At 41.4% G+C, this 21,989-nt stretch overlaps 1 protein-coding gene across 4 annotated transcripts in view; it reads right to left on the bottom strand.

The window, feature by feature from the left end:
* Positions 1–21,989, bottom strand: part of WDR49 (WD repeat domain 49) — an 81,514-nt gene that overhangs the window by 11,880 nt on the left and 47,645 nt on the right. For 2 of the 4 annotated variants that reach the window (XM_065557823.1, XM_065557824.1), the window contains 9 exons: positions 21,279–21,394; positions 14,253–14,383; positions 12,145–12,243; positions 10,498–10,656; positions 9,373–9,560; positions 8,745–8,942; positions 6,113–6,309; positions 2,984–3,093; positions 1,882–2,028 (listed from right to left, as the gene is read on the bottom strand). In XM_065557823.1, the coding sequence (XP_065413895.1) occupies positions 1,882–2,028; positions 2,984–3,093; positions 6,113–6,309; positions 8,745–8,942; positions 9,373–9,560; positions 10,498–10,656; positions 12,145–12,243; positions 14,253–14,383; positions 21,279–21,394 (1,345 nt within the window). Of the gene's footprint in view, positions 1–1,881; positions 2,029–2,983; positions 3,094–6,112; positions 6,310–8,744; positions 8,943–9,372; positions 9,561–10,497; positions 10,657–12,144; positions 12,244–14,252; positions 14,384–21,278; positions 21,395–21,989 lie in introns of those variants that run through there. The other 2 variants (XM_065557825.1, XM_065557826.1) reach the window with 2 other exon arrangements.

The following is a 21,989-nucleotide window of genomic DNA, read 5'->3' as shown; positions in this document are numbered from 1 at the left end:
TGACATTTGATTGTTAGTTTTATTACCTTTGTACCTACCTAATTACACCTAATTCAATTCTTGTTATTACATGTTGGATCCCCTTCTTTACTTTTTGTGATTGTATGTTATTTTGGTTAATAGAATAGAATGTACATATTGAAGTGTAAAATCTGCTTCTTTAGTCTACGCATCATGAATTTCAGTTGGATTAATGAGAAGAGGTTGGAATCAGTCACACATAAATATAACCCTACTATTCCACACCTGAATCTTTCACAGGAGCAAGACAGAGAGACAAAGCGAGAGAGAGAGAGAGAGAGAGAGAACGAATACCGGTAGGTTGGTAAACATACACTGAGAAAAAAAGATATTTTTGCCAGCTGGGAACAGGCACCTGACTAGTAAATGAAGTTCATGTGGCAATTAATCCAACTGCAAGATATAGATTACAGAAGCAATCTTTAAAATTAAAATGTAGACATGCAATGCCAAAATTTGGCCTTGCTGATTCAGCTGCAAATGCTTTCATTTAATTGGTTCATCCCCCCGACACACACACACTCTCAATGCTTTCCTCATACTTCTCAATTGATCCCTGCTATCTGGCTCACACAAACCTGACAGTAACTCACCTATAACCATAAATTATTGACATTAAAATAGCTAAATTTTGTAGATAAGCCTTATCAAATAAATAGTACAATGATGCGTTTTACAACAAGCCCTAAATGCTACAGTAGGATGGTTAGCAGTGATGTTTCAACATCAGGATTTCTGAAGGAGCAGCAGAAAGGAGAAGCATTAGGGAGTCATCAGGGAAAGTGCCAGAGAGAGTGCAGTCACAATAAACAATCAGACAAGCCAATTTTCTTTATGGATCTACACTTAAGCAGTTATATAAACCTTGCCAAAAAAGTTAGCTTGTTTTTGTGTCAGAGGGAAAAGTGTAGGTTGGCAAGAGGTACAGACAACCCATATGTATTTTAAAGAACACTCCGATGTAATAGTAATTTTATTGAGGATCCATTTTGTGATTGTTTTGTAGGAATATGTAAAGCACAGTGTAATGGCCCAAGGGCACTCTGTAATGATAGAGTATAGCAGTAAATGTTTTCTCCAGTCAGCCTGGATAAAACTGCTCTGCACTTATCTTTTCACCATTTCCCTCCTTGTTTCATTGAATTTTTGGTTTTCATGAGTGCTTTTGCTATTGCCAGCCATCTGAAGATTCAGAAGTTGGGTGCGAAAAGCTGACTGAAGAATTGTCTCTTTCTGCCATTTCTTGAATGGGGCTACATATCAGAGATGGCATTGTTCCTCATGCTTATCTAGAGACCCTCCTGCCCCATCTGTCACCTCCTGTCTTTTTTTGATTGTCAGTGGGAAGGAGACCAGTGTGTGCTATGAAAATTTCCTTAAAGGGGGACTCCTCAGCATACTACCAGAAACATCCCACTTTATGGGGACACAAATCAGCTCAGCAGAAATTCACTGGTATTGCCCTCCAAATCTCCCTCTCACTGGGATCGGTTTGTCAAAACCTGTTAAAAATAAGATTGTTCTTTTCTGCCAAGAACAGAATCAGAAGTGAATGCTTCAGAGTAATCCTGTCTATGAACATTTAGGGCCTGATTCAAAACCTACTGAAGGAAAGACCTCCCATTGACATAGACTGCGGTAGACTTTGGATCAAGCCCTTACAAAATAAGAAGCTGTTCAAATAGGATTATGTGTCCTGCTGCTGTGTTGAAGCCCCAGATCAGCAACTAAGCAATAAATCTTAGAGTTCTCTATTACCTTCATCTTATTTTTGCACAGATGGCAAAAGCTAGTGACCTTTATTTTTGCCTTTCTGTACTGAAAGCTGGAGTAATGCGAATATAATCAAGGTCTACTTACTTTCTGAAAGCGTAGGGAGCTTCAGATTTTCAGGGCACTTCTCCTCAGTCATTTCCCCGAAGTATTTGTCAGAGTTTAGAACAAAGTCAGGCTTGTTCATTTCAACAACTGCCTCGAGGGCTCCAATATTTAATGACCTAAAAGTTCCTTTAAAATAGCAGGATTATTGAAAAACCAGAATTAATTCCACATAACAGCCCAATTGTATTTCTAAGATAAGGTAACTTTTCTTGTCTATCTTCATTCATATTACTGCACTTGTGCTGCTAGAATATTCAGAGACAAGAAACATTCAGCTCTGTAAACACAGCTGTACAGATTAAATCCACGATCATTTTTATTTGAAACAACCAGAGAAAGCTCAGGATTGTTGGTTCTTAGCTAAGAATTTAAGGGGGGAAAAAAACCACCCAGTTTTCACTTGGAAGTGACACTTTTCACAAGTAAATTTGGATATTCTCCAATTTCTTCTCTGTAATACAGAACATCCTCCATAAAATACAGAGTAAAAATAGTTTTGCTTACCTATTTAAATAAAACCAAAGAAAATGGATCAGGTTTCTAAAGATAATTAACAATGTTAAGGGCCACCCAATGAGTCCATACTGTGAAATTGCAAATGCTAAAACTTTTTCAATTATTTCTTAAATATGTAATTCAATGTAATTTGAAGCAAACTACATTTGCACTCGATACAATTATATAATATTTATGTAGCACATCTCAACCAAATCAATGGTGCCCCAACCTCTTTTACGCTGCATTGGCCAATATTTGAAAGTAGGGATGTCTAACATACACCTGTAAGAAATGAATGTGCCCCCACCCACAAATCATGTAGCTCATTGAGTTCACTGCAAATTGGACCTATATGTCTCCACCTGGATTCTTTCTGCAGGAGAGCAGGTCTTAGTGCAGACATCTATTGTAAGATGGCCCAAGGAAGAGACTAGAACCATTATTAACTCCCTATCAGTAAAAAACTCCATTACCTTTGGTTCTGGTTCAGGCTTGCTCCCCGGGAAAGACCCCGTAAGATTCTGTACTTACAGATATGCAAGATAATAACTACTGAGGTTGAGAAGTCAAAATGGCTGTTTACCAGTGGAGTTTTGCATGGTCTTCCCATTGAAGAACTTATGTTTCTTTCCTTTCTGGATTTTGCTTTCTTTGTATTTTTTACCCAATATCGTGTTTTCCCATGGACTGATCCTAGGAAGATACAAATGACTCTTTTTGGCCAAAATTTAAAATCAAAACCAAAATGATAGGTATCTCCTCCTGCAGTTTCTATTTTTATCCTTTGCCTGGCATATGTTATCATGCATTCAAAGGGTCACATCTATGCTGATATTCAGAATATAGCGCATGTGTATAGCTCCATATGGCTTTTCTTTCAGTAACCATATGCTACATGACTACATATAATCTTATAGGGCCTGATTAGAAGTCTATTGAAATCAATAGAAAGGCTCCCATTGACTTCAATGAGTGTTGGATTGGGCCCATAGTCATTTTTATTATTCATGTATAAAATGACTATCTAATGATTGCAAAAATCTCCTTGTAGTGAATGAGAGATGTTTTCTTTCCCTAAGATCCCATGAGAGAAAGCACTTTTAGACCATTTACCAAGACTCCAATCCATCCTCCTAGACTCAGAGAGTAAGCTCTTTTCCTTGTGACTATAACTGGTCAGAAAAGATAATTCTGTTTCGCGGAGGATTTCAAAATTTGGAACAAAACCCCGAAATTTTGAAGTTATCTGAAAAAGGGACTGTAGTACCAGCTCTGGGGCCTTGTAGCCTACCCAGAGCTGTAGACCTGGAGCCCCAGGCTGCCAAGGAACTGGGCCAATGGGCTAGCAGGAAACTTGGCAGGCAGGTTTTCATTGGAACTTTGGCAAAAATCAAACGCTCTCTGTGAAACGTTTTGATTCTCTCAAATCAGAATATTTTGAGACAATGTTTTGTTGGAATTTTTATGACCAGCACTACTTTCCATCCAGACTCACTGTCATTCTATTAAAAAATAATAAATATGATTAACTTACTACCTGAGCTACAGCCTCATGATATTATAGGTCTACAAAGAGAATGTGCTATAAAGGAGTGTCACTGTACCTTTAATGCTTTGGAACCACATCAAGATGTTCTAGTAATAAGTACTAAGAGGCCCCACTTCTGATGCATCTGGCCCTGACTGAGGATGTAATGGTTCCCAAGACTACATACTAGTGAAATATTTACTAGAGTACACAAACGCCATTCTTCCTTCTCATATGCTTGTATAGAGATATTAGAATTGGAACAATTCCACCTCTTTGTCTTCAAGTGCTTCTGAAAAAAATCAGCTTTCTCTCAAGAGAAGTCTATTAAACCACCTGTTCTGCTCCAGGGTAGAAGGGAAATCTGGCATTTCTCCAAGCACACATTTAGTATGTTTCTGAAAATAGCAGCATCTGCAATCTTACTGAACCCAGAGATTTTGCTGGGGAGCATTTGGAGCATGCTTAAGGCAAGGTATGTTCTCATTGTTATACTGCAGTGGTTCAACTTGGATCATTTTTTAGCAGTTTTTTTCATTTTCTATGAAAATATTAAAACCTGTGGATATTGGGCCTGATTCAGATGTCATTTACCACAGAGTAAATCAGGAGCTACTGTACTGAAATCACTGGAATTGCTCTAAGATTAGAATGAGATCCGTTATATTTAAAGCTGCTGCTCACCACAATAAATACTTATCACTTGCTCTTTAATCTTTAAGAACATACCACTATGCTCTGCACAATCTTATCTATCACAAAAATGCTGTTAATTTTAATCCATTTTGCTCATACTTTGTTGACGTTATCTGACATTTCTAATAATCTCATGTAAGAATATAACCTTTTAAAACCTTTTATTAATGTAAATGTTTCATGCTATTACATTCAGGAAATTATTTAAGCCAAAGAAGGACTTGTGTACAGTTTAATTTTACTGCTCTTATGCCTTGATACAGTCCATGTTACAAAGAGTCATTAAAGTTTTAAACATTTAGCAGTACACTGTATTTTCTCAGAGATATAGACCTAACTACTTGAGCATTAAGAACAAATATAAACCCTTGGAATGGGAGGTAATGAATTGCATGCTTATTATGGTTATGATAGAAGGAACAGTGTAGTCTAAAAATATATCACTTAAGCAGCATAAAATTTGTCAGGAAGTAATTCAATTACAGAGAGTTTTAAAATGCTTAACAAACTAACACATACCATGCTAGGGCTCATTTATAGGAAAGAAGCATGGCCTAGTGCAGTGTTTCCCAAACTTGGGACGCCGCTTGTGTAGGGAAAGCCCCTGGCGGGCTGGTTTGTGTACTTGCCACGTCTGCAGGTTCGGCCAATCGCGGCTCCCACTGGCCACGGTTCGCTGCTCCAGGCCAATGGGGGCTGCGGGAAGCAGTGGCCAGCACGTCCCTCAGCCCGCGCCGCTTCCAGCAGCTCCCATTGGCCAGGAGCAGCGAACCGCGGCCAGTGGGAGCTGCGATCGACCAGACTTGCAGACGTGGAGGTAAACAAACCGGCCCAGCCCACCAGGGACACAAGCGGCGTCCCAAGTTTGGGAAACACTGGCCTAGTGAATTAAGCATTGACTTGGACTCAGGATACCTGAGTCCTGCTTCCAGCTCTTCCACTGGCCTGCTGTGTCAGTTCACTTATAAAGTATATAAAACAGTAATATAATGGGGGTGGGGAAATAGAAAGTATAATCAAACTTAACCCCTTCATAAAGCATTCTGAGATCTACTGACGAACAGAAAGAGCTAGGTGGTATTATAACATAGGGGCACTCCACGAGGAATTCTGTGCAGAGACACTGAAGCTCTATCCCTTCAAAGGGTACGTGATTTTCTGACAGAAAAAACACTTTTGCAAAATTGACATTTTCTGTGGGGAAATTTCGATTTTGCCCCCCAAAAAATTTGATTTTCCATCGGGCAACAAACCACAATGAAACATTTCAAATTTTGGGAATGTAGAAACATTTCATTTTGATCAAAAATGAAGAAATAAAACATTTCAAAAATTCCAAATAAAAATGGTTTGGAATTTCTGTTCCACAATAAATAAATAAGTAAACACATAAAAAAACAAAAAGCAACTTTTTTTGTCTTGATTTGGATGAAAACAAAAATATGCCAAATCCTGACATTGCAAACCCCCTTTTGATAAATGACTTACATGTTTACAGATTCCTCTTTGTCTTCCATACCAAGTATAGCTTGTTCCGGGGGTTTAGGAGATGGCTCTCCTCCAAGAACAGGGGCTTCTTTTTTCTTTAGAACGTCATCCTTTTCTTCTCTTTGGCCCACATTTTCATCTAGATTTTGCTCTCCTTTGGGGTGGGAAGGAGCATTTTCAATTCGCCAGTGCTCTTCCTAATAAGCAGAGCAGAAAGCATTTTAAAGCCGCTCACAATTAGAAATATTTCTTATTACTTTTTTTTTAACCCCTTTCATATAGAAGTACCCTCAGATGCAAAGTTTTAAAATGGGTATTGGTTTTCATTATTTTCCTGCATACTTATGTGAGCAACTGGTCCCCTGGACCCAGATCCATATTATTTACATTATAGTACCTCATAGAGAAGTGATGAGCAACCTGCGGCTCGTCAGGGTAATCCGCTAGCAGGCTGCCAGTTAGTTTACATTTGCACAGCCGCCCGCAGCTGCCAGTGGCTGCGGTTCATCATTCCAGGCCAATGGGAGCGGTGGCCAGCACGTCCCTGTGGCCCGCACCGCTTCTCGCAGCTCCCATTGGCCGGGAACGGCAACCGTGACCACTGGGAGCTGCGGGCAGCCATGCAAATGTAAACAAACTGTCTGGTGGCCCGCCAGCAGATTACCCTGAGAGGCCGCGTGTGGCCCATGGGCCACAGGTTGCCCATGGGCCACAGGTTGCCCACCACTGTCAGAGGCTACACCCAAGATTAGAGTCCCCATTGTGCTAGGCACTGTATAAACACAGAGACTAAGACAAACACAAGACCCTGCCTTGAAAAACTAAGAATTCGAGCTAGTTCAACAAATTCCCCCCCCGCACCCGCCAAAAATATAGTTTAGTTTCTTGTGAAAATAATATATACTTTGATTAAATGTTTCACATTGCTGATCAGAAAAATTGAAGACTTTCCTAGCAACGTCAGATAATTTCTATTAAAAATATCAGTTTTCCGTTTCAGCATTTCTGATTTGAAACTTTTTCAGAATTTTTCATTTCCCAAAACTTTCTGATATTTTGACTCTCTGTTCTTATTTGGAGAAATAAGAAAAAAAGAACTAATTTCAAAAAGCCACAATTTCCCCCAAAAGGGATAAATCCATTTTCCTAGCACCTCTACTAAAAAACTTAACAGAAGCTGGTAACATTTTTAATGTTTTAGGCAGTGAAGGAATGAGTGACTATGATGGGGTGGATAAACCCCATACTCGAGAGTTAAGGACACAGGAACAACTCAGGCCCCAGAAAGCCCCACCTCCACAGCCCTGCTCCAGTTGGAGGAGGGACTCAAAAGGGAGTGTCTTCAGCACAGCAGGGTGGCAGGCAGAAAGAGTCAGAGCTGCACTCATTGCTGCAGAGGGACTACACCAGGGAGGCCTCCTCATGGGGATAGCTACTGAACAGAGCCGGGAATCCCTAGCCTGCTGAGATCCCCAGATTGCCAAGGACAGCTGCCAGTCATGACGCACCTGGATGGTGGGAGCAGAGCAGTAGGAAGGGACACAGAGAACAGTGTTCACTGGACCAGAGGTAGCAGATTCCTGCTTTATAGTGCTCAAGAGGACCTGGGTGGGAAATCCGGTGGAGTGGGAGGACCCAGGTTCCCCTACCCCCATATCACTAGGTGGACTCTTACCACTAGGCGAGGAGGCTCGCCCCACTCACAGTGACTAAATATGATACATTAAATTATTATTTATTCTTATTAGAGCTATGATGGTTTCAATGTTACATCTGTTCTTCTTAGAAAACATGTCTCCATGATTCAGATAGTATCTACTGGAGCTGAAACATGGCTTCAGGAGTAGTGGTAGGTAAGAAAAAGTCAGCGGTGACTAAAGTTGGACAGTAAACGATTTTCCTGCCCTACAAAAGTTTTCCAAATCAGGCAGAGCAGGGACTTGAATCTGGGTCATCCTAACCACTTTCTCTCTGGCCCATTGGTACAAAGTTGTGCAGCTTCAAGAGGAGAGGTTGAGAGAAGCCTAACAAAGAATAGCCAGTAGCCTATGGTTTAAGTCAGTCACCTGAGCTGTGCATACCCAGGTTCAAATCCCTGCTCTAAATCAGCTACTGGGAGTATCTTTCTCACTTGTTTTGAGCAGAAGTTCCACCCTGGACTTAAGAAATCTTCCCAATAAAAGTTTTGTCAGAAACAATTACATTTCCATGAAATGTTTTATCCTTTTCCAACTAAAAACCATTTTGTCAGGAAATTCCTGGCCAGCTCCAGTAGTGACTCAATCTTTGCCCAAAACTTGAGTGGGACTGAAACTAAGCATTTTGAACTTAAATAAAAAGTGTGGATAACTTCCTAGCCACATGTATGTTTTCATTTGCATTCGGTTTTCCCAGACAAGAATTCAAGTAGAAATGCCAAAATCCAAAGAGAAAATCTGTTCAAGATATTTCTGCTATGTCCTGCACAGAAATAGCAAACATGGTTAAACTGAATGGCAGACCCCCACAGGACTGCTCTGGCAGTACAGAAGCTGATGTGAAAGACCAGCAGTGAAGCAGTTAATTAAAAAGTCATCTCTCTGGAAGTGAAGCCAGCACTACCCATAAGAGTTGCTAATAGAAGTGTTTCTACCTGGCCAAATATTCCAATTGTTGTACCATACACATCACTAAGAACAACACTGCAGTCTGAAGAGGAGGAGAGGATGAGCAGGCAACTGCTTCGCACACAGGTCTCCAGATAAGTAACACAGTCATTGTGTGGCTGAAACGATCTTATCAGGGGAGGTGGCTGGGTAACCTTGTTCTCACTGGAACCAAGGCAATAGTCCTGGTGAAAAGGAAATGGCAGTTATCTGAGGAAGGGGGATATTTTGGATCTGGAGATCTTCTGAGCAGGCTCCACAGCGTGCTGTGTGTGATAGATGGAGGGGCAAACCTCGCCCTTGAAGGAAAGATGGGAGCAAATCTCTCTAAGATTTTCTTCCCCCTGGGTTTTAAAGAAAAATGTGACACTTCTGACAGTCAGGCTTTGTATTAGGTGCACGGCTATAGGCACCCCAGGGTCTGATCCAGCACCCACTGAAATCAATGGAAAGACTCCCACTGACTTTAATGGGTACTTTAGGCCCCAAGTTTGAAAATGTTGGTCAATCTTTTTCCTTTGTTAGAAAACAGGTAAAACCCAATTTATTTGCATGTATCCCAACAAACTGGGCACATGAGAAATACAAAAAGAGAGGCAAATATTTTCCTTGTACCTGTATATTCCATATTTTCACCCATCCAGCTAGATCCCCCGTTATGAGGTATTGACTCATTTTATCAATGGTCATGATAATGGATCCAGCTCTACTGTGGGCTTCAAACTCTGCCATGAGCTGGCTTTTCAAGGTATTCCAAAACCTAACATAGCCAGCACCTCCACATGACACTAAGTTTGCTCCACCTAAAACACAAAAATGTGTCTGAATAAGCAGAAAGAATCAGCAGCTTTCATTATTACAAGCAATTCTCTGTTATGCATGAACCCGTATTTTTATCTTTGTCACTGTTTTAATATTGTGCAGAGCACCTTGACACAGTAGACTCCAGTCACATGAAATATGTTTTACTCAATAGCTATTTGAGGTATGCAGTTCAGAACAATACCGACAAAACAAAGTCTAGTACTAAAAACACTCTTTAGAAACCTGTTGTTAACCTTTTTCATGAATATTGTGATACACTGTAATCTTTATGTAACTGGTTTTCTTTACCTTGCTTTCAAAAGGAACCCTGGTCAATCAATTTATGTTATAAATGCAGAAAAAAAACCCTAAATAGTGCTTTTAATAACAGATTTCCAGATAGTTTCAGATCAATCTGCAGACGCTTTCCAATTTGCTTTGCAAATATATGATGTTGATTCAGAAAATGCCTGGGTAAAGCAGCAGAAGTTATAATTTACGTTCTTAAAGGCAGAGCAGCATATACCAGTGCGAAACCAAATTCTGCCATGACTTGCATCCAGTGCAAGCTCATTGACTTAAGTGGAACTGCAGGGGGTATAAATCATAACACAGTTTGGATCTATGTATGTAGACGGGCTTCAGATACAGACCAGTTCTGCTGGATTATTTAAATTTACTCTCAATATGAGTTTTGGGCAAATTAATCCAGCTGACAATGAGAATGGATGCAAAACAAAAGAACATTGAAAAATATTCTAACATGCTATAGGAGAAATATTGTAAGGTCTTTTTTGAGGGGCAAGAAGGAAAGGAAACTGTGAAAGCAATAATCATTTATCACTATTAATAATGAGCTTTTCCAAGTACTGTTGTTCAGTATGGGCAAAGTAAGCAGAGCCATGATTCTACTGTGTAGAAATTACTTTCCGGTACCTGTCACTGAAATATTCTTTCTAGCTTCTAGGAATAGAAGCTTAGTAATAGCATTGTTGCACTCAGTGTCAGTGTCATAGAAGTCAGCTACAGACATCGTATGTCTTCTAGAGGACGTTCTTCGAGCAGAACTAAGTTGCTGTTGTAGTAACAGAGTATCTGTAAGAGACATTCCCTATTATAGTCAATAAAAGGGATTTATGGGTATAAGTAGACATGTCAAAAACACTTGGCATCTGATTTTTTTCACGTTTTTTTATCTGTTACTTTATGAATTCAAGTTAAATCTTTCGGATGTTCATGCTATTAAAACTATTTATGTGAGCCAAATTCTGCCACCCTTACTCTTGGTGAGCAGTATCTTATCCTGCAAGCTGCCCTTTGGATTTCAATAGCACTATTCACAGAATAAGGTTTTTACTCAGCAGTAGAAATGGTGGATTCTGGCTCTATGAGATTTCCAGTCTCCTCTTTAATGAGCACAAAATATATTAACTAGCTCATTTTCTATTGACAGCAGCTGGATCAATGAGTTGCATACATAATTTGTATTATGAACAAATACCTATTTGAAGAGAAGCTTTCCCCAATTATGGGGGGCCAGATCCTCAGAGGGTATAAAATGACATAGCTCTATTCATGTCAGTGCAGATGTGCCAATTTACACTGTCTGAATATCTGACCCATGATCTCTGCGGAATGTTTACTGAACAGCAGGACCATTAAGGGTCACTTAGCTGCAATATGATCTGCACTGCCTGAACCAGATCTTCATCTGATTAAAGTCAGTGTGGTTCAATGCAGCTATGCCAATGTACATCAGTTTTAAGATCTGCTCCGTTGGGGTTTAGACCCTTTAAAGATCAGAAAGCTCATATACTGGTAGTTCCTTTGCCACATCTACTGTATTCACAATATTTTAAGCATTCTCACTCTGAAGTGTCTTGCTCATTATAAAGGGACACTCCATCAGATATTCCTGCTGGGTAGTGTATGTGCAAGTAAGAAATGAATTTCAAGATGTGAGATAGATAGATATATATATCAGTATTTATTCCCCACACAAAACTTGGAGGAAACCTAAGGAAGTCTAAATAAGAACTATAGAAGGTTTTTCCAAGCCATTTTCCTTATACTCAGATGCGCGCTGCCATAAAATGTACTACAGATTACAGTGGGGAATAATTATAGATTTCCCATTGGCATGGTGCTTAATATATGTTATGCCACTAGTCTGTGCAGACTATCAACCCAGTGAAGTTTTCAGGTTCTGGGTAGCCTCAAGGGTAGCAGCCTCTGCAAGGTTCAGTTGGTATTATTTATTATCCAACACTGAACAAGGCAAAAATTAAGGGAATGCTCCCTGCTGAAGGTAATAATATAAAAATGCTGATGTAGATCTGTGACAATAAACAGAAGCAATAGCCTTGAGATGTATAGAGAATAAACTAAAGTGTATAAAGCCAGTACAATCTCAAGGCTGCTTTGTGTCACTCTGACAAGACAAAGGTATAAATAATCCCCCTAATCTCCACTCAATTATCAGTAATTTAGTGGCACACATAATATTACACGCATAAGGCAAACAGTATGTATGTTTTGCCTAGAGCCTGAAAACAGTGCTGCTTCAATAAGCTGCTCGCTCACCCGATTTGGATTTCAGAGATTTTTGGGGATCCAGGTAAATTTTAAGGTAGGCATTTTCTGTACTGTTATTCCAGACAACAATTTCACCACCACAGCTCCCTGCATTGGACAAAGAAAAGACAACACATTGTTACACTCACTAGCCAATCTTGATCTTTCAGGCAGCTAGAAGTATTTTATTGCCAACACAGCAATATTTTCACTTTTTACGTGATAGGTCACATTACAAGGATTAGCAGGTTTGTATTCCCATCTGTGACCTTTCAATGTAAGCATCTGTAACCTTTCGATGTGTAATCCTCTCCTACAAAGGTTGCTGTAAAGAGGACATTTCTCTGGTTTTACAGAAAAGCAGGCCATGGAGAAATTGACAGATTTTCTAAGCCGTCTAGTGGATTCAGATGCATATCTTCCATTAGTTGTAATGTGTCCAAATCCCCTACAATGCTTTGAAAATCTACCAATTCACAAACCAAAAAGTAACAGATCTCAGACCTCAGCCAAAGCTACCCTTAGACATAAGAAATACAAATGACTCTCTGGAGCCCTGTGATTTTGGGTAGATTCAGCAACTAATGTCTGGAATCTATCTGCCATCAGCAGGACTGAATGAGGATGATGGCTGAAGTTCTAATTCTTGCTTTCAGTTTAACAAAATATAAGGTCAGACATGCCCTGATTTGACAAACTAAGCTGTTTACCATACACTGGACCTGATGCTATTCTCATTTCCACTGGGGTAATTCACAAGTAGTCACCAGAGATACATCTGTATGAGATCATTGTACAGCTACAGCTACATTTGGACCTGAGCTGACTTCTCATGGAGCTAGTGCACTAAAAATAGTCACGTAGCCACAGTAACATGGGCAGTGGCTGGTTCAAAGCCAAACGAGAGCTAGGATTCCGTTTGAGACTGGAAAATGCCAAAATCTTGATAGCTGATATTATATGTCAGGCACCCTGGGCTTAAATATCACACGATTAGCTGCCTTTTACAAGATTTCTGCCACATGCAAACCAACAAAATAAATAAATAAATAAATAAAAATAAATCTCTCCCAGTTTTTTTAGCTAACTGATAATCAAAGCATTGGTTTGGACTCAGAAAATTGATTCAGAGCCTTTTCTCAGCTCTTTGCCTAAAATCATCTTCCCCCTGGACTTGAGGTTCTGGCTTATATCTAGTAGCAATAAGCATTTTTACTATTTGAGGATTATTTAGTGGCTTACGGCCTCAAATTGTACTCTAGTAAGAAATCCATATCACAACGCTTACACTTTTTAGCCATCTCAGATAGTGCCCGTGCTAGGGACAGAGGTCGCCAGGGATATCTATTCAGTATCCTTCACAAGCACCAAATTCGAAAGGAGCCAAACCCTGCAGCCCTCACTCAGTCCTCCCATGACTATCAGCAACAATCAAACCAGGGATCTTCAGCACAATCCCCAGCCACCTGGGTTGAGGAATAACTCCGCTAGCTGTTTGTAAGTAGCAGGCTGTTACTGAGCCAGCAAAGTACAATTGATTAAATTTCTACTGAATTTAAGTGAAGAATAAGTCTATATGCCACTGTATTTAAATTAATTTATTATAACTGTGCCCCCTCCTCAAAAAAGGACCCACAACATTCTAGTGTATGTAATTTTTGGTAAACTGAACCATTTATTCTCAATCTTTTCCTAATATTTAAGTCCTGATAATCCAATCACCACCTCCATAGAATTCCCATTGAGTCCAGGATAATGGGCCTTCTATTATAAATGTTTTCATGCTTTGGTACGTGAAAAATATCCAGATTTAATCATTCTGTTCGGATATGAAAAAAATGGGGCGGACTTCCCTGACCTTTTCTCCAATGAGAGTTTGATGTAACCCCATTGAAGCAAATTGAAATTCATTTGGCATAAAACAGAAGAGAACAAAAGTGTGCGTTTCCTGTCTTCTTAAGAAGTTCTAATTTGTTCACATATTGTAAGTTATGTACCTCAGCCAGCAGCATATTAGCTATGCCAGCCCATGCAGTAACAGAGTCAGCCTTGCATAATAATGATGTCCCCAAATCCCAATTCCTGGATGATATATTAGGCAATAAATATTAGGCTACCTGTAACTAGAGTATGTGGAGGTAAAAACGCAGCACATAGGATGTCATCTTGATGCTGTATTCCTCCTTTCCATTCTGCAGGCAGAACAAAAAACTGAGTCAAGTTGCTCAGTCGGAAGACAGTAATTATTCTAATAAAAGAGACATGCAAACAAAAGAAAAGCATAAGTGAACCTAGTCATATCTGACCACTTCAAAAAATGCCATTGGTATCTTTTTAATATAATCATTTACTCTAATAATCTTGAGTGGAAAAAATTTTAAGCTCTGTCCTTTTGCTTTCCTTTGCCACTGAAATTCTTCTGTGTTACAATCCAAGCATGATACTTTTAGCAGCTATTGTTCTATCACTCTGCCAAAACAAAATGCTGAATCTGTCCCCATCATAGCACATACTGTTCCCTGCAGCATTCGTATTAAGGGGATATATTCTCTAACCAGAGCTGAAACATGATGAAACATTTTACTGATTCTAGAAAGTGTGGAAAATACAATAAAATAAACCTGCAGATTTTGACATTTCATGTGTCAAAAACTCCAAAACACATGGGATGTCATCTTCTCTCTCAAGACCTCACTTAAAATCTTTCACAGTAAGAATTTCACTTCCACATCTTCCAGTTGGGGATGCAGCAAAAACTAAGCAAAACTGATGTCCATATCCTAAATGAAGGAATCAGCCCTGCTCCTACTGAAGTCAGTGAGAATGTTCCCATTGATTCCATTGTGGTCAACATCACACGAAGTGTCACTATTTGCAATAATGCAAAATCAAGCATTTCTTGATTTGTGTGTGGTCACTAGTCTTAATGACCAACGTACTTCATGTTCTACATCAGTTAATATCAAAATTATCATTCACTTCTCCTTCCCAGTGACAGAGCAAACACTCTTCTTAATGGCATCTGTTAGCTTTGAATTAGAGACTGTTATTTAATAGAGTGTAAGAAGGCCACCACTAAATCCATTTCACTTAGATTCACAGATCAGGTATCTGACCCACTGATATAAAGATGATGGTTTGTGACAGAGAACTGTACTGGGGTTATGACTTCTAGAGTAAAAAAGTTTTTGATGGTGTCAGTTTCTCTTGGCCAGTTGGCTGTAGCTTAAGATAAATTTAGTACAACATCATACTACCTATGGGACAATGGCGTAAGATTCACACCACAACATCATTTTCACCACCTGCAGCCCCACTCCAAAAGGTTCCACACAGGTAGACCCTTGCACTCACACAGAGCTTAATGAAAACCAATGAGGTTTCCCTGGGGACATGGCTGCACTCATGCAGAGTTCTTTGAAGCAGACAGGAGGAGATGAGGATGGTCCAAATCTCCAGCTTCCATTTACCCACAGGCTGGCAGGGAACAAATTGAACCAGCTAACAAAAGTTCTTCCTCCCTCGCATCACAGTCGGATGAAATCCATTGTGTAAAGTTAGCACCTCTGCCTTGTCTATCAGAGGGGTGATGGCGTATGGATTATCTTTGAAGATAACCAATCATTCCCAAAAAGATCTGAGAGAGGGAATGTGATATATATATAATTCAGGTAACCTCTACCAACCAGAAGTGGAGTGTGGGGGCAGGAGTAGTAACAATTAGAAATTAATGGAGATATCCCATCTCCTAGAACTGGAAGGGACCTTGAAAGGTCATCGAGTCCAGCCCCCTGCCTTCACTAGCAGGACCAAGTACTGATTTTGCCCCAGATCTCCAAGTGGCCCCCTCGAGGCTTGAACTCACAACCCTGGGTTTAGCAGGCCAATGCTCAAACCACTGAGCTATCCCTCCCCCCAAAAACTTGATCATCACTTTCTGGAAGGACAATCAGAAAAAGGGCTTGTTTCACTATTGGCAAAATCAGTGCCGCTGTGATCAATGCAGTGGCATCAATTTAACGGGTCTGGTGAAGATACAGTAAGTCGATGAGAGAGCACTCTCCCGTCAACTTCAGTACTCCACTTCTCCAACAGGCAGAAGCTATGTTGATGGGAGAGCATCTCCCGTCAACATAGCATAGTGTAGACACTGCTGTAAATCAATCTAAGCCACATCAGTTTAAGTTACATAACTTACATAATTTAACTAATGTAATTTAGATCAACTTACCTTGTTAGTTTCAGGTCAGTGTCTTTGTCCTGGTCTAAAGTGATGGACTTTCAACAGGCTGCTGGGAAAAAGCCATGCAACCTTTGCTAAAGTGCAAGTCTTTCAGTTATGTCTAATTTATAGATTGTAACAACAGGATTTATCCTCACTGCATGAGGCTTTGCATAGCATCCAGTTCCAACTTGTTTTATTCTACATAAGTTGATTTACACTGATTGTCTATTTCCAATGCCAAATAAAATATGGTCTATTTAAGAGTGCTGGTATCATTGGCTACTGTTGAAGAAAATTTGCCACTAGGGGCTGGTTTTCACTATGGGGAAATCGACGCTGCTGCAATTGATGCAGCAGGGGTCAATTTAGCAGGTCTAGTGAAGACCTGCTAAATCAATGTCAGAGCACTCTCTGGTCAAGTCCAGTACTTCACCTCTCTGAGAAGAGTAAGGTAAGTCACCAAGGCCTGATTAAATGCATTCTAGAATACTCAAGGAGCTGACTGAGGAGATATCTGAGCCATTAGCGATTACCTTTGAAAAGTCATGAAAGATGGGAGAGATTCCAGAAGACTGTAAAAGAGCAAATATACTGCTAATCTATAAAAAGGGAAATAAGGACAACCCAGGGAATTACAGACCAATCAGCTTAATTTCTGTACCCGGAAAGATAATGGAGCTAATAATTAAGCAACCAATTTGCAAACATCTAGAAGATAATAAGGTGATAAGCAACATGGATTTGTCAAGAACAAATCATATCAAACCGACCTGATAGCTTTCTTTGACAGTGTAACAAGCCTTGTGGGTAGGGGGGGAGCAGTAGACGTGGTATAAGTTGACTTTAGTAAAGCTTTTGATACTGTCTTGCATGACTTTCTCATAAACAAACTCGGGAAATGCAACTTAGATGGAGCTACTATAAGGTGGGTACAAAACGGGTTGGAAAACCATTCCAAGAGAGTAGTTATCAGTGGTTCACAGTCATGCTGGAAGAGCATAACAAGTGGGGTCCTGCAGGGATCAGTTCTGGGTCTGGTTCTGTTCAATATCTTCATCAATGATTTAGATAATGGCATAGAGAGTACACTTAAAAAGTTGTGGACAATACCAAGCTGGGAGGGGTTGAAAGTGCTTTGGAGGATAGGATTAAAATTCAGAATGATCTGGACAAACTGGAGAAATGGACTGAAGTAAATAGGATGAAATTCAATGAGGACAAAAGCAAATTACTCCATTTAGGAAGGAACAATCAGCTGCACACATACAAAATGGGAAATGACTGCCTAGGAAGGAGTTTATCTGGGGGTCATAGTGGACCACAAGCTAAATATGAGTCAACAGTGTTACACTGTTGCAAAAAAAAAATGAACATAATTCTAGGATGTATTAGCAGGAGTGTTATAAGTAAGATACAAGAAGTAATTCTTCCGCTCTACTCTGCACTGATTAGGCTTCAACTGGAGTATTGTGTCCAATTCTAGGTGCCACATTTCAGGAAAGAGGTGGACAAATTGGAGAAAGTCCAGAGAAGAGCAACAAAATGATTAAAGGTCTAGAAAACATGACCTATGAAGGAAGATTGAAAAATTTTGGTGTGTTTAGTCTGGAAAAGAGAAGAGAGGGAACATGATAACAGTTTTCAAGTACATAAGAGGTTGTTACAAGAAGGAGGGAGAAGAATTGTTTTTCTTAACCTCTGAGAATAGGACAAGAAGCAATGTGCTTAAATTGCATCAAGGGAGGTTTTGGCTGGACATTAGGAAAACTTCCCATCAGGATGGTTAAGCACTGGAATAAATTGCCTAGGTAGGTTGTGGAATCTCCATCATTGGAGATTTTTAAGAGCAGGTTAGACAAACACCTGTCAGGAATAGCCTAGTCTTGCCATGAGTGCAAGGCACAGGACTAGATGAACTCTCGAGGTCCCTTCCGGTCCTATGATCCTATAAAGTCGACAGGAAAGCGTCTCCTGTCAACACAGCACAGTGAAGACACCAGGGTAAGTCGACCTAAGCTACGTCAACTCCAGCTACATTAATCACGTAGCTGGAGTAGCGTAACTTAGATCGACATACCCTGGTACTGAAGACAAGTCCTTAGATAGATGGTCTCCAACCAGTAGATTGCGATTGACTTGTCGATCCTGAAGCCTCTGCCAGTCGATCGCAATCTCCGGCCACTAAACGTCCGGCAGTGCAGCGGGACTAAGGAAGACTCCCTACCTGCCCTGGCTCCACGTCGCTTCCAGAAGCGACCATCATGCCCCTGAGGCCCTGGGGTGGGGGCAGGGGTCTCCACGCACGGCTCCTGACTGCAAGCACCAGGGAACTGTGGCAATAGAAGCTTCAGGGGCAGTGCCTGCAGAGAGAGTCAATACATGGAGCCATGTGCCCTCTCCCAGGGGCTGCAGGGAGCCTGCTTTAGCCCTGCTGTGCTGCCGACCAGGAGCTGCCTGAGGTAAGTACCGCCCGGCAGGAGCCCACACCCCAACCCCCAGCACTGAGCCCCCTCCAAGAGCCAGCACCCTGTACCCCCTCCTGCATCCTGAACTCCCTCCTGCACGCCAACCCCCTGACCTAGCCCTGATCGCCCTCCCGGAGCCAGCACCCCATACTTCCTCCTGCACCCCAACACTCTGCCCCAGTCCAGAGCCCCCTCCTGCACCCAAACTCCCTCTCAGAGCCTGCACCCTGCACCCCAACACTCTGCCCCAGCCTGGAGCTCCTTCCTGCTCCCAAACTCCCTCCCAGAGCTTGCACCCCGTCACCCGTCCTGACCCCAACTCCCTGCTCCTCCTCCCACCCTTCAAACACCTCGGCCCCAGCCCAGAGCCCGGACCCCCTCTCGCACCCCAATCCCCTGCCTCAGCCAGGTGAAAGTGAGTGAGGGTCGGGGGGAGTGAATGACGGAGGAAGTGGGGATGGAGTGAGCGGAGCGGGGCCTCGGAAGGGGTGGGGCAGATCCTGGGTTGCACTTAAATTCAAAAAGTGATCTTGTTTGTAAAAAGGTTAGAGACCACTGCCTTAGACATTCCTGAGAGAAGGAAACTAACACTCTGTCCTTAGCAGTACCTGCTTATGCTCCCATTGCCTCAGAAGCATGGGCACAGGAGAGTCCATTCTGAAAGAGCTGCTGAAAGGACGCTGCTCATTTAGAGCAAGGGGAAAGCCTAATAACCAGGAGAAGCATGAGGCTCTGGAGATCTCAGGTAACAAGGCTGAATACTTGCCTGCTTGCCATAAACAATGTGGGGACAGCTAGTCATCAAATGAAAATGATGCAATACCACCAGTGCACTCAGCTCATTTACTTCTCTGTAGTTCGCTATGAATATCACTGCGATTCAGAGTAATGAAGTGAATTTGAGTCACTAATGAGCAATGATTGCTTTGTTAGCATATGTAAGCAGCAGCCATCTTTATAAGGTAAATTTATGTTTCAGACTGAGCCTCAGAACACATGCAATGGGCAGTCTTGATATTAAAAGACACTTTTTCTCCTTTTTTTCAGAACATTGCCTCTGTCTATGACATGTTCATGGTCATTAGTGGGGATTTTCTTTCTGGTTCTATAGCTGTTAAAAGTCAGAAAAAAATATTTGGTTCTCAGAGTTTCAAAGGGGATGACACAAAAGCAATTTATCCCATCCTATTCCCACCCCATTAGTATAATTCTACAGTGAACAACTGCTCTATAAATTACCTCCTTAGGCACAGTAGCATCTGTATTCTCTGATTTTTCTAATTTATGGACAGACTGAATAATGTAGCATCTGTATATTGTCTGGATGCAGAAAAGAGAAGTATCTTTTATTTTTTATTCCTGCAGAAGCTCAAGCAACATTAAAGAATATTTTTCCATTAGCAAAAAGCAAAGGGAATAATACTTTATAGGGCCAAGCAAGGCTAAACCTGTGGTAATTACGTGCTTTTGGCACTAATTATACAATGGTCTGAATGTGGACTTAGATTCCAAATGGGATTCAGCTTGGCTTCTAGGGATCCATCATTGCAATGCCACTGCAGTATTGGGGCCTGTAGCAGGGTGGCCACCTGCTCCTGCCTGGAAGGGCCTGAGATAGCCCAGGGAGAAGGTAGCTTGAAGGCTGAGCTGATTGGGGGAAGTGGCTGGAGCTGGGGCCATGCCCCAAACAGACTCAGCAGGCCCTATAAAGGCAGGGAGACAGGAGCTCAGACAGAGTCTCTTGCTGCACTCAGAGAGAGAAGGGCCTGGCTGCAGGGAGCTGAGACAGAGTACCTGGGTGGAGCAGGGCTGGGGAGCTCCAGCCTGGAAAGCCCCAGGCTGTGGCCTAGTGGAAGGCCAAGGGGTACTGGGGGTTGCAGAGGGCAACCCAGGGGTAGGCCAAGGCAGCAAGTCCAAACCCACCCTTGCCAGTGATGAGTAGGCTGATACTTCAGTCTGCCCCGTGCGTGGGGTTAGATGAAGACTGGCAGTAGCCTGATACTGAGGCAAGGTGGGGATAGGTGGTGGGGGTTCCCCTGGGAGGGGGAGACCCAGTTAAAGGGGCAGTGGGATCCTGGGAGGGACACAGGGGCCAGTGGCAGTAAGGCAGATCACTGGCCTGTAGAGGGCGCTCTGGACTGGATTGAGCTAATTCCCAGGGTAACCAGCAGGAGGCGCCACAGGGGTGAGTCCGCACTGTTACAGGGCCCTAGTTTGCAAGAGAGAGCAAATAATTTCCCCAGCTGTGCTGTATCTTTTAAGCAACACACTTTTTCTCCACTGATGTGCAGCCAGAGCTAAATCTTTTCCTGAACTGAGTTGCCAACTACTCAGTGAGTTACTGTGCTTGGAAAAAATTAGACTTTGATAGATTTTTATCTCTAGAAACTGAGGCAAAGAGTACATTTTAAGAATATATTTCTTCCTGCATTTTTGAATAATGTATACAGTACCTGTCCCAGCCTGTAACTAAGATAGTCCTCTTTAGTACCATGATCTGGGAAATGTCAACTGCTCGGTCTCTTCCAACATTGAGTTTATGGTGACAGTGTCCATTCAAATCCCAAATCTTCAATTAAAAAAGAAATAAGTTATCCATAACCCTCTCAGTATAGGCAAAGCAGAAAATCATCTGGTAATTTAAGGATCAATGAAGAAATAAATCTGTTGGATCGGATTTGCCTCATACCCTGATGTAACTCAGAGGTAACTGCATTGAAGATAATTCAGTCTTCATCAGAATCAGGCTCATAGGATTGAATAGTAAACTAATAATAATAATGCCTCTCCATAGCTTTTGTATAGCACTTTTCATCTATAGATATCAAGATACTGTAAAAAGGAGGCAAATATTAGCCCCCTTCTATAGATGAAGAAATGGAAAGACAAAGATGATATGACTTGTCCAAGCACAAACAGCAGGGCAGGAATAGAATCCAAGTCTAATTGTCCATTCAGTGCCTGCCTCCCCCGCCCGCTGTCTCTCTCACATGTACATAAACACACACTGTGATGACCTACATGTGACAGTTTCTTTATCCATGGAACCCCTTGAAACCATATGCAAAAGTGCATTTATTTTGCACCTTTGACTGCCTCACCTGTTCACCGCTAAGCAATCTTTGCTGGGACTCTACTAATATGCCAGCAATTTGAACATATTT

The sequence above is a fragment of the Chrysemys picta genome, chromosome 9 (assembly GCF_011386835.1).
Source record: "Chrysemys picta bellii isolate R12L10 chromosome 9, ASM1138683v2, whole genome shotgun sequence".
Taxonomy (NCBI): domain Eukaryota; kingdom Metazoa; phylum Chordata; order Testudines; family Emydidae; genus Chrysemys; species Chrysemys picta.
The sequence above is the reverse complement of the archived record's forward strand: the minus strand, read 5'-3'. Positions and strand labels throughout refer to the sequence as shown.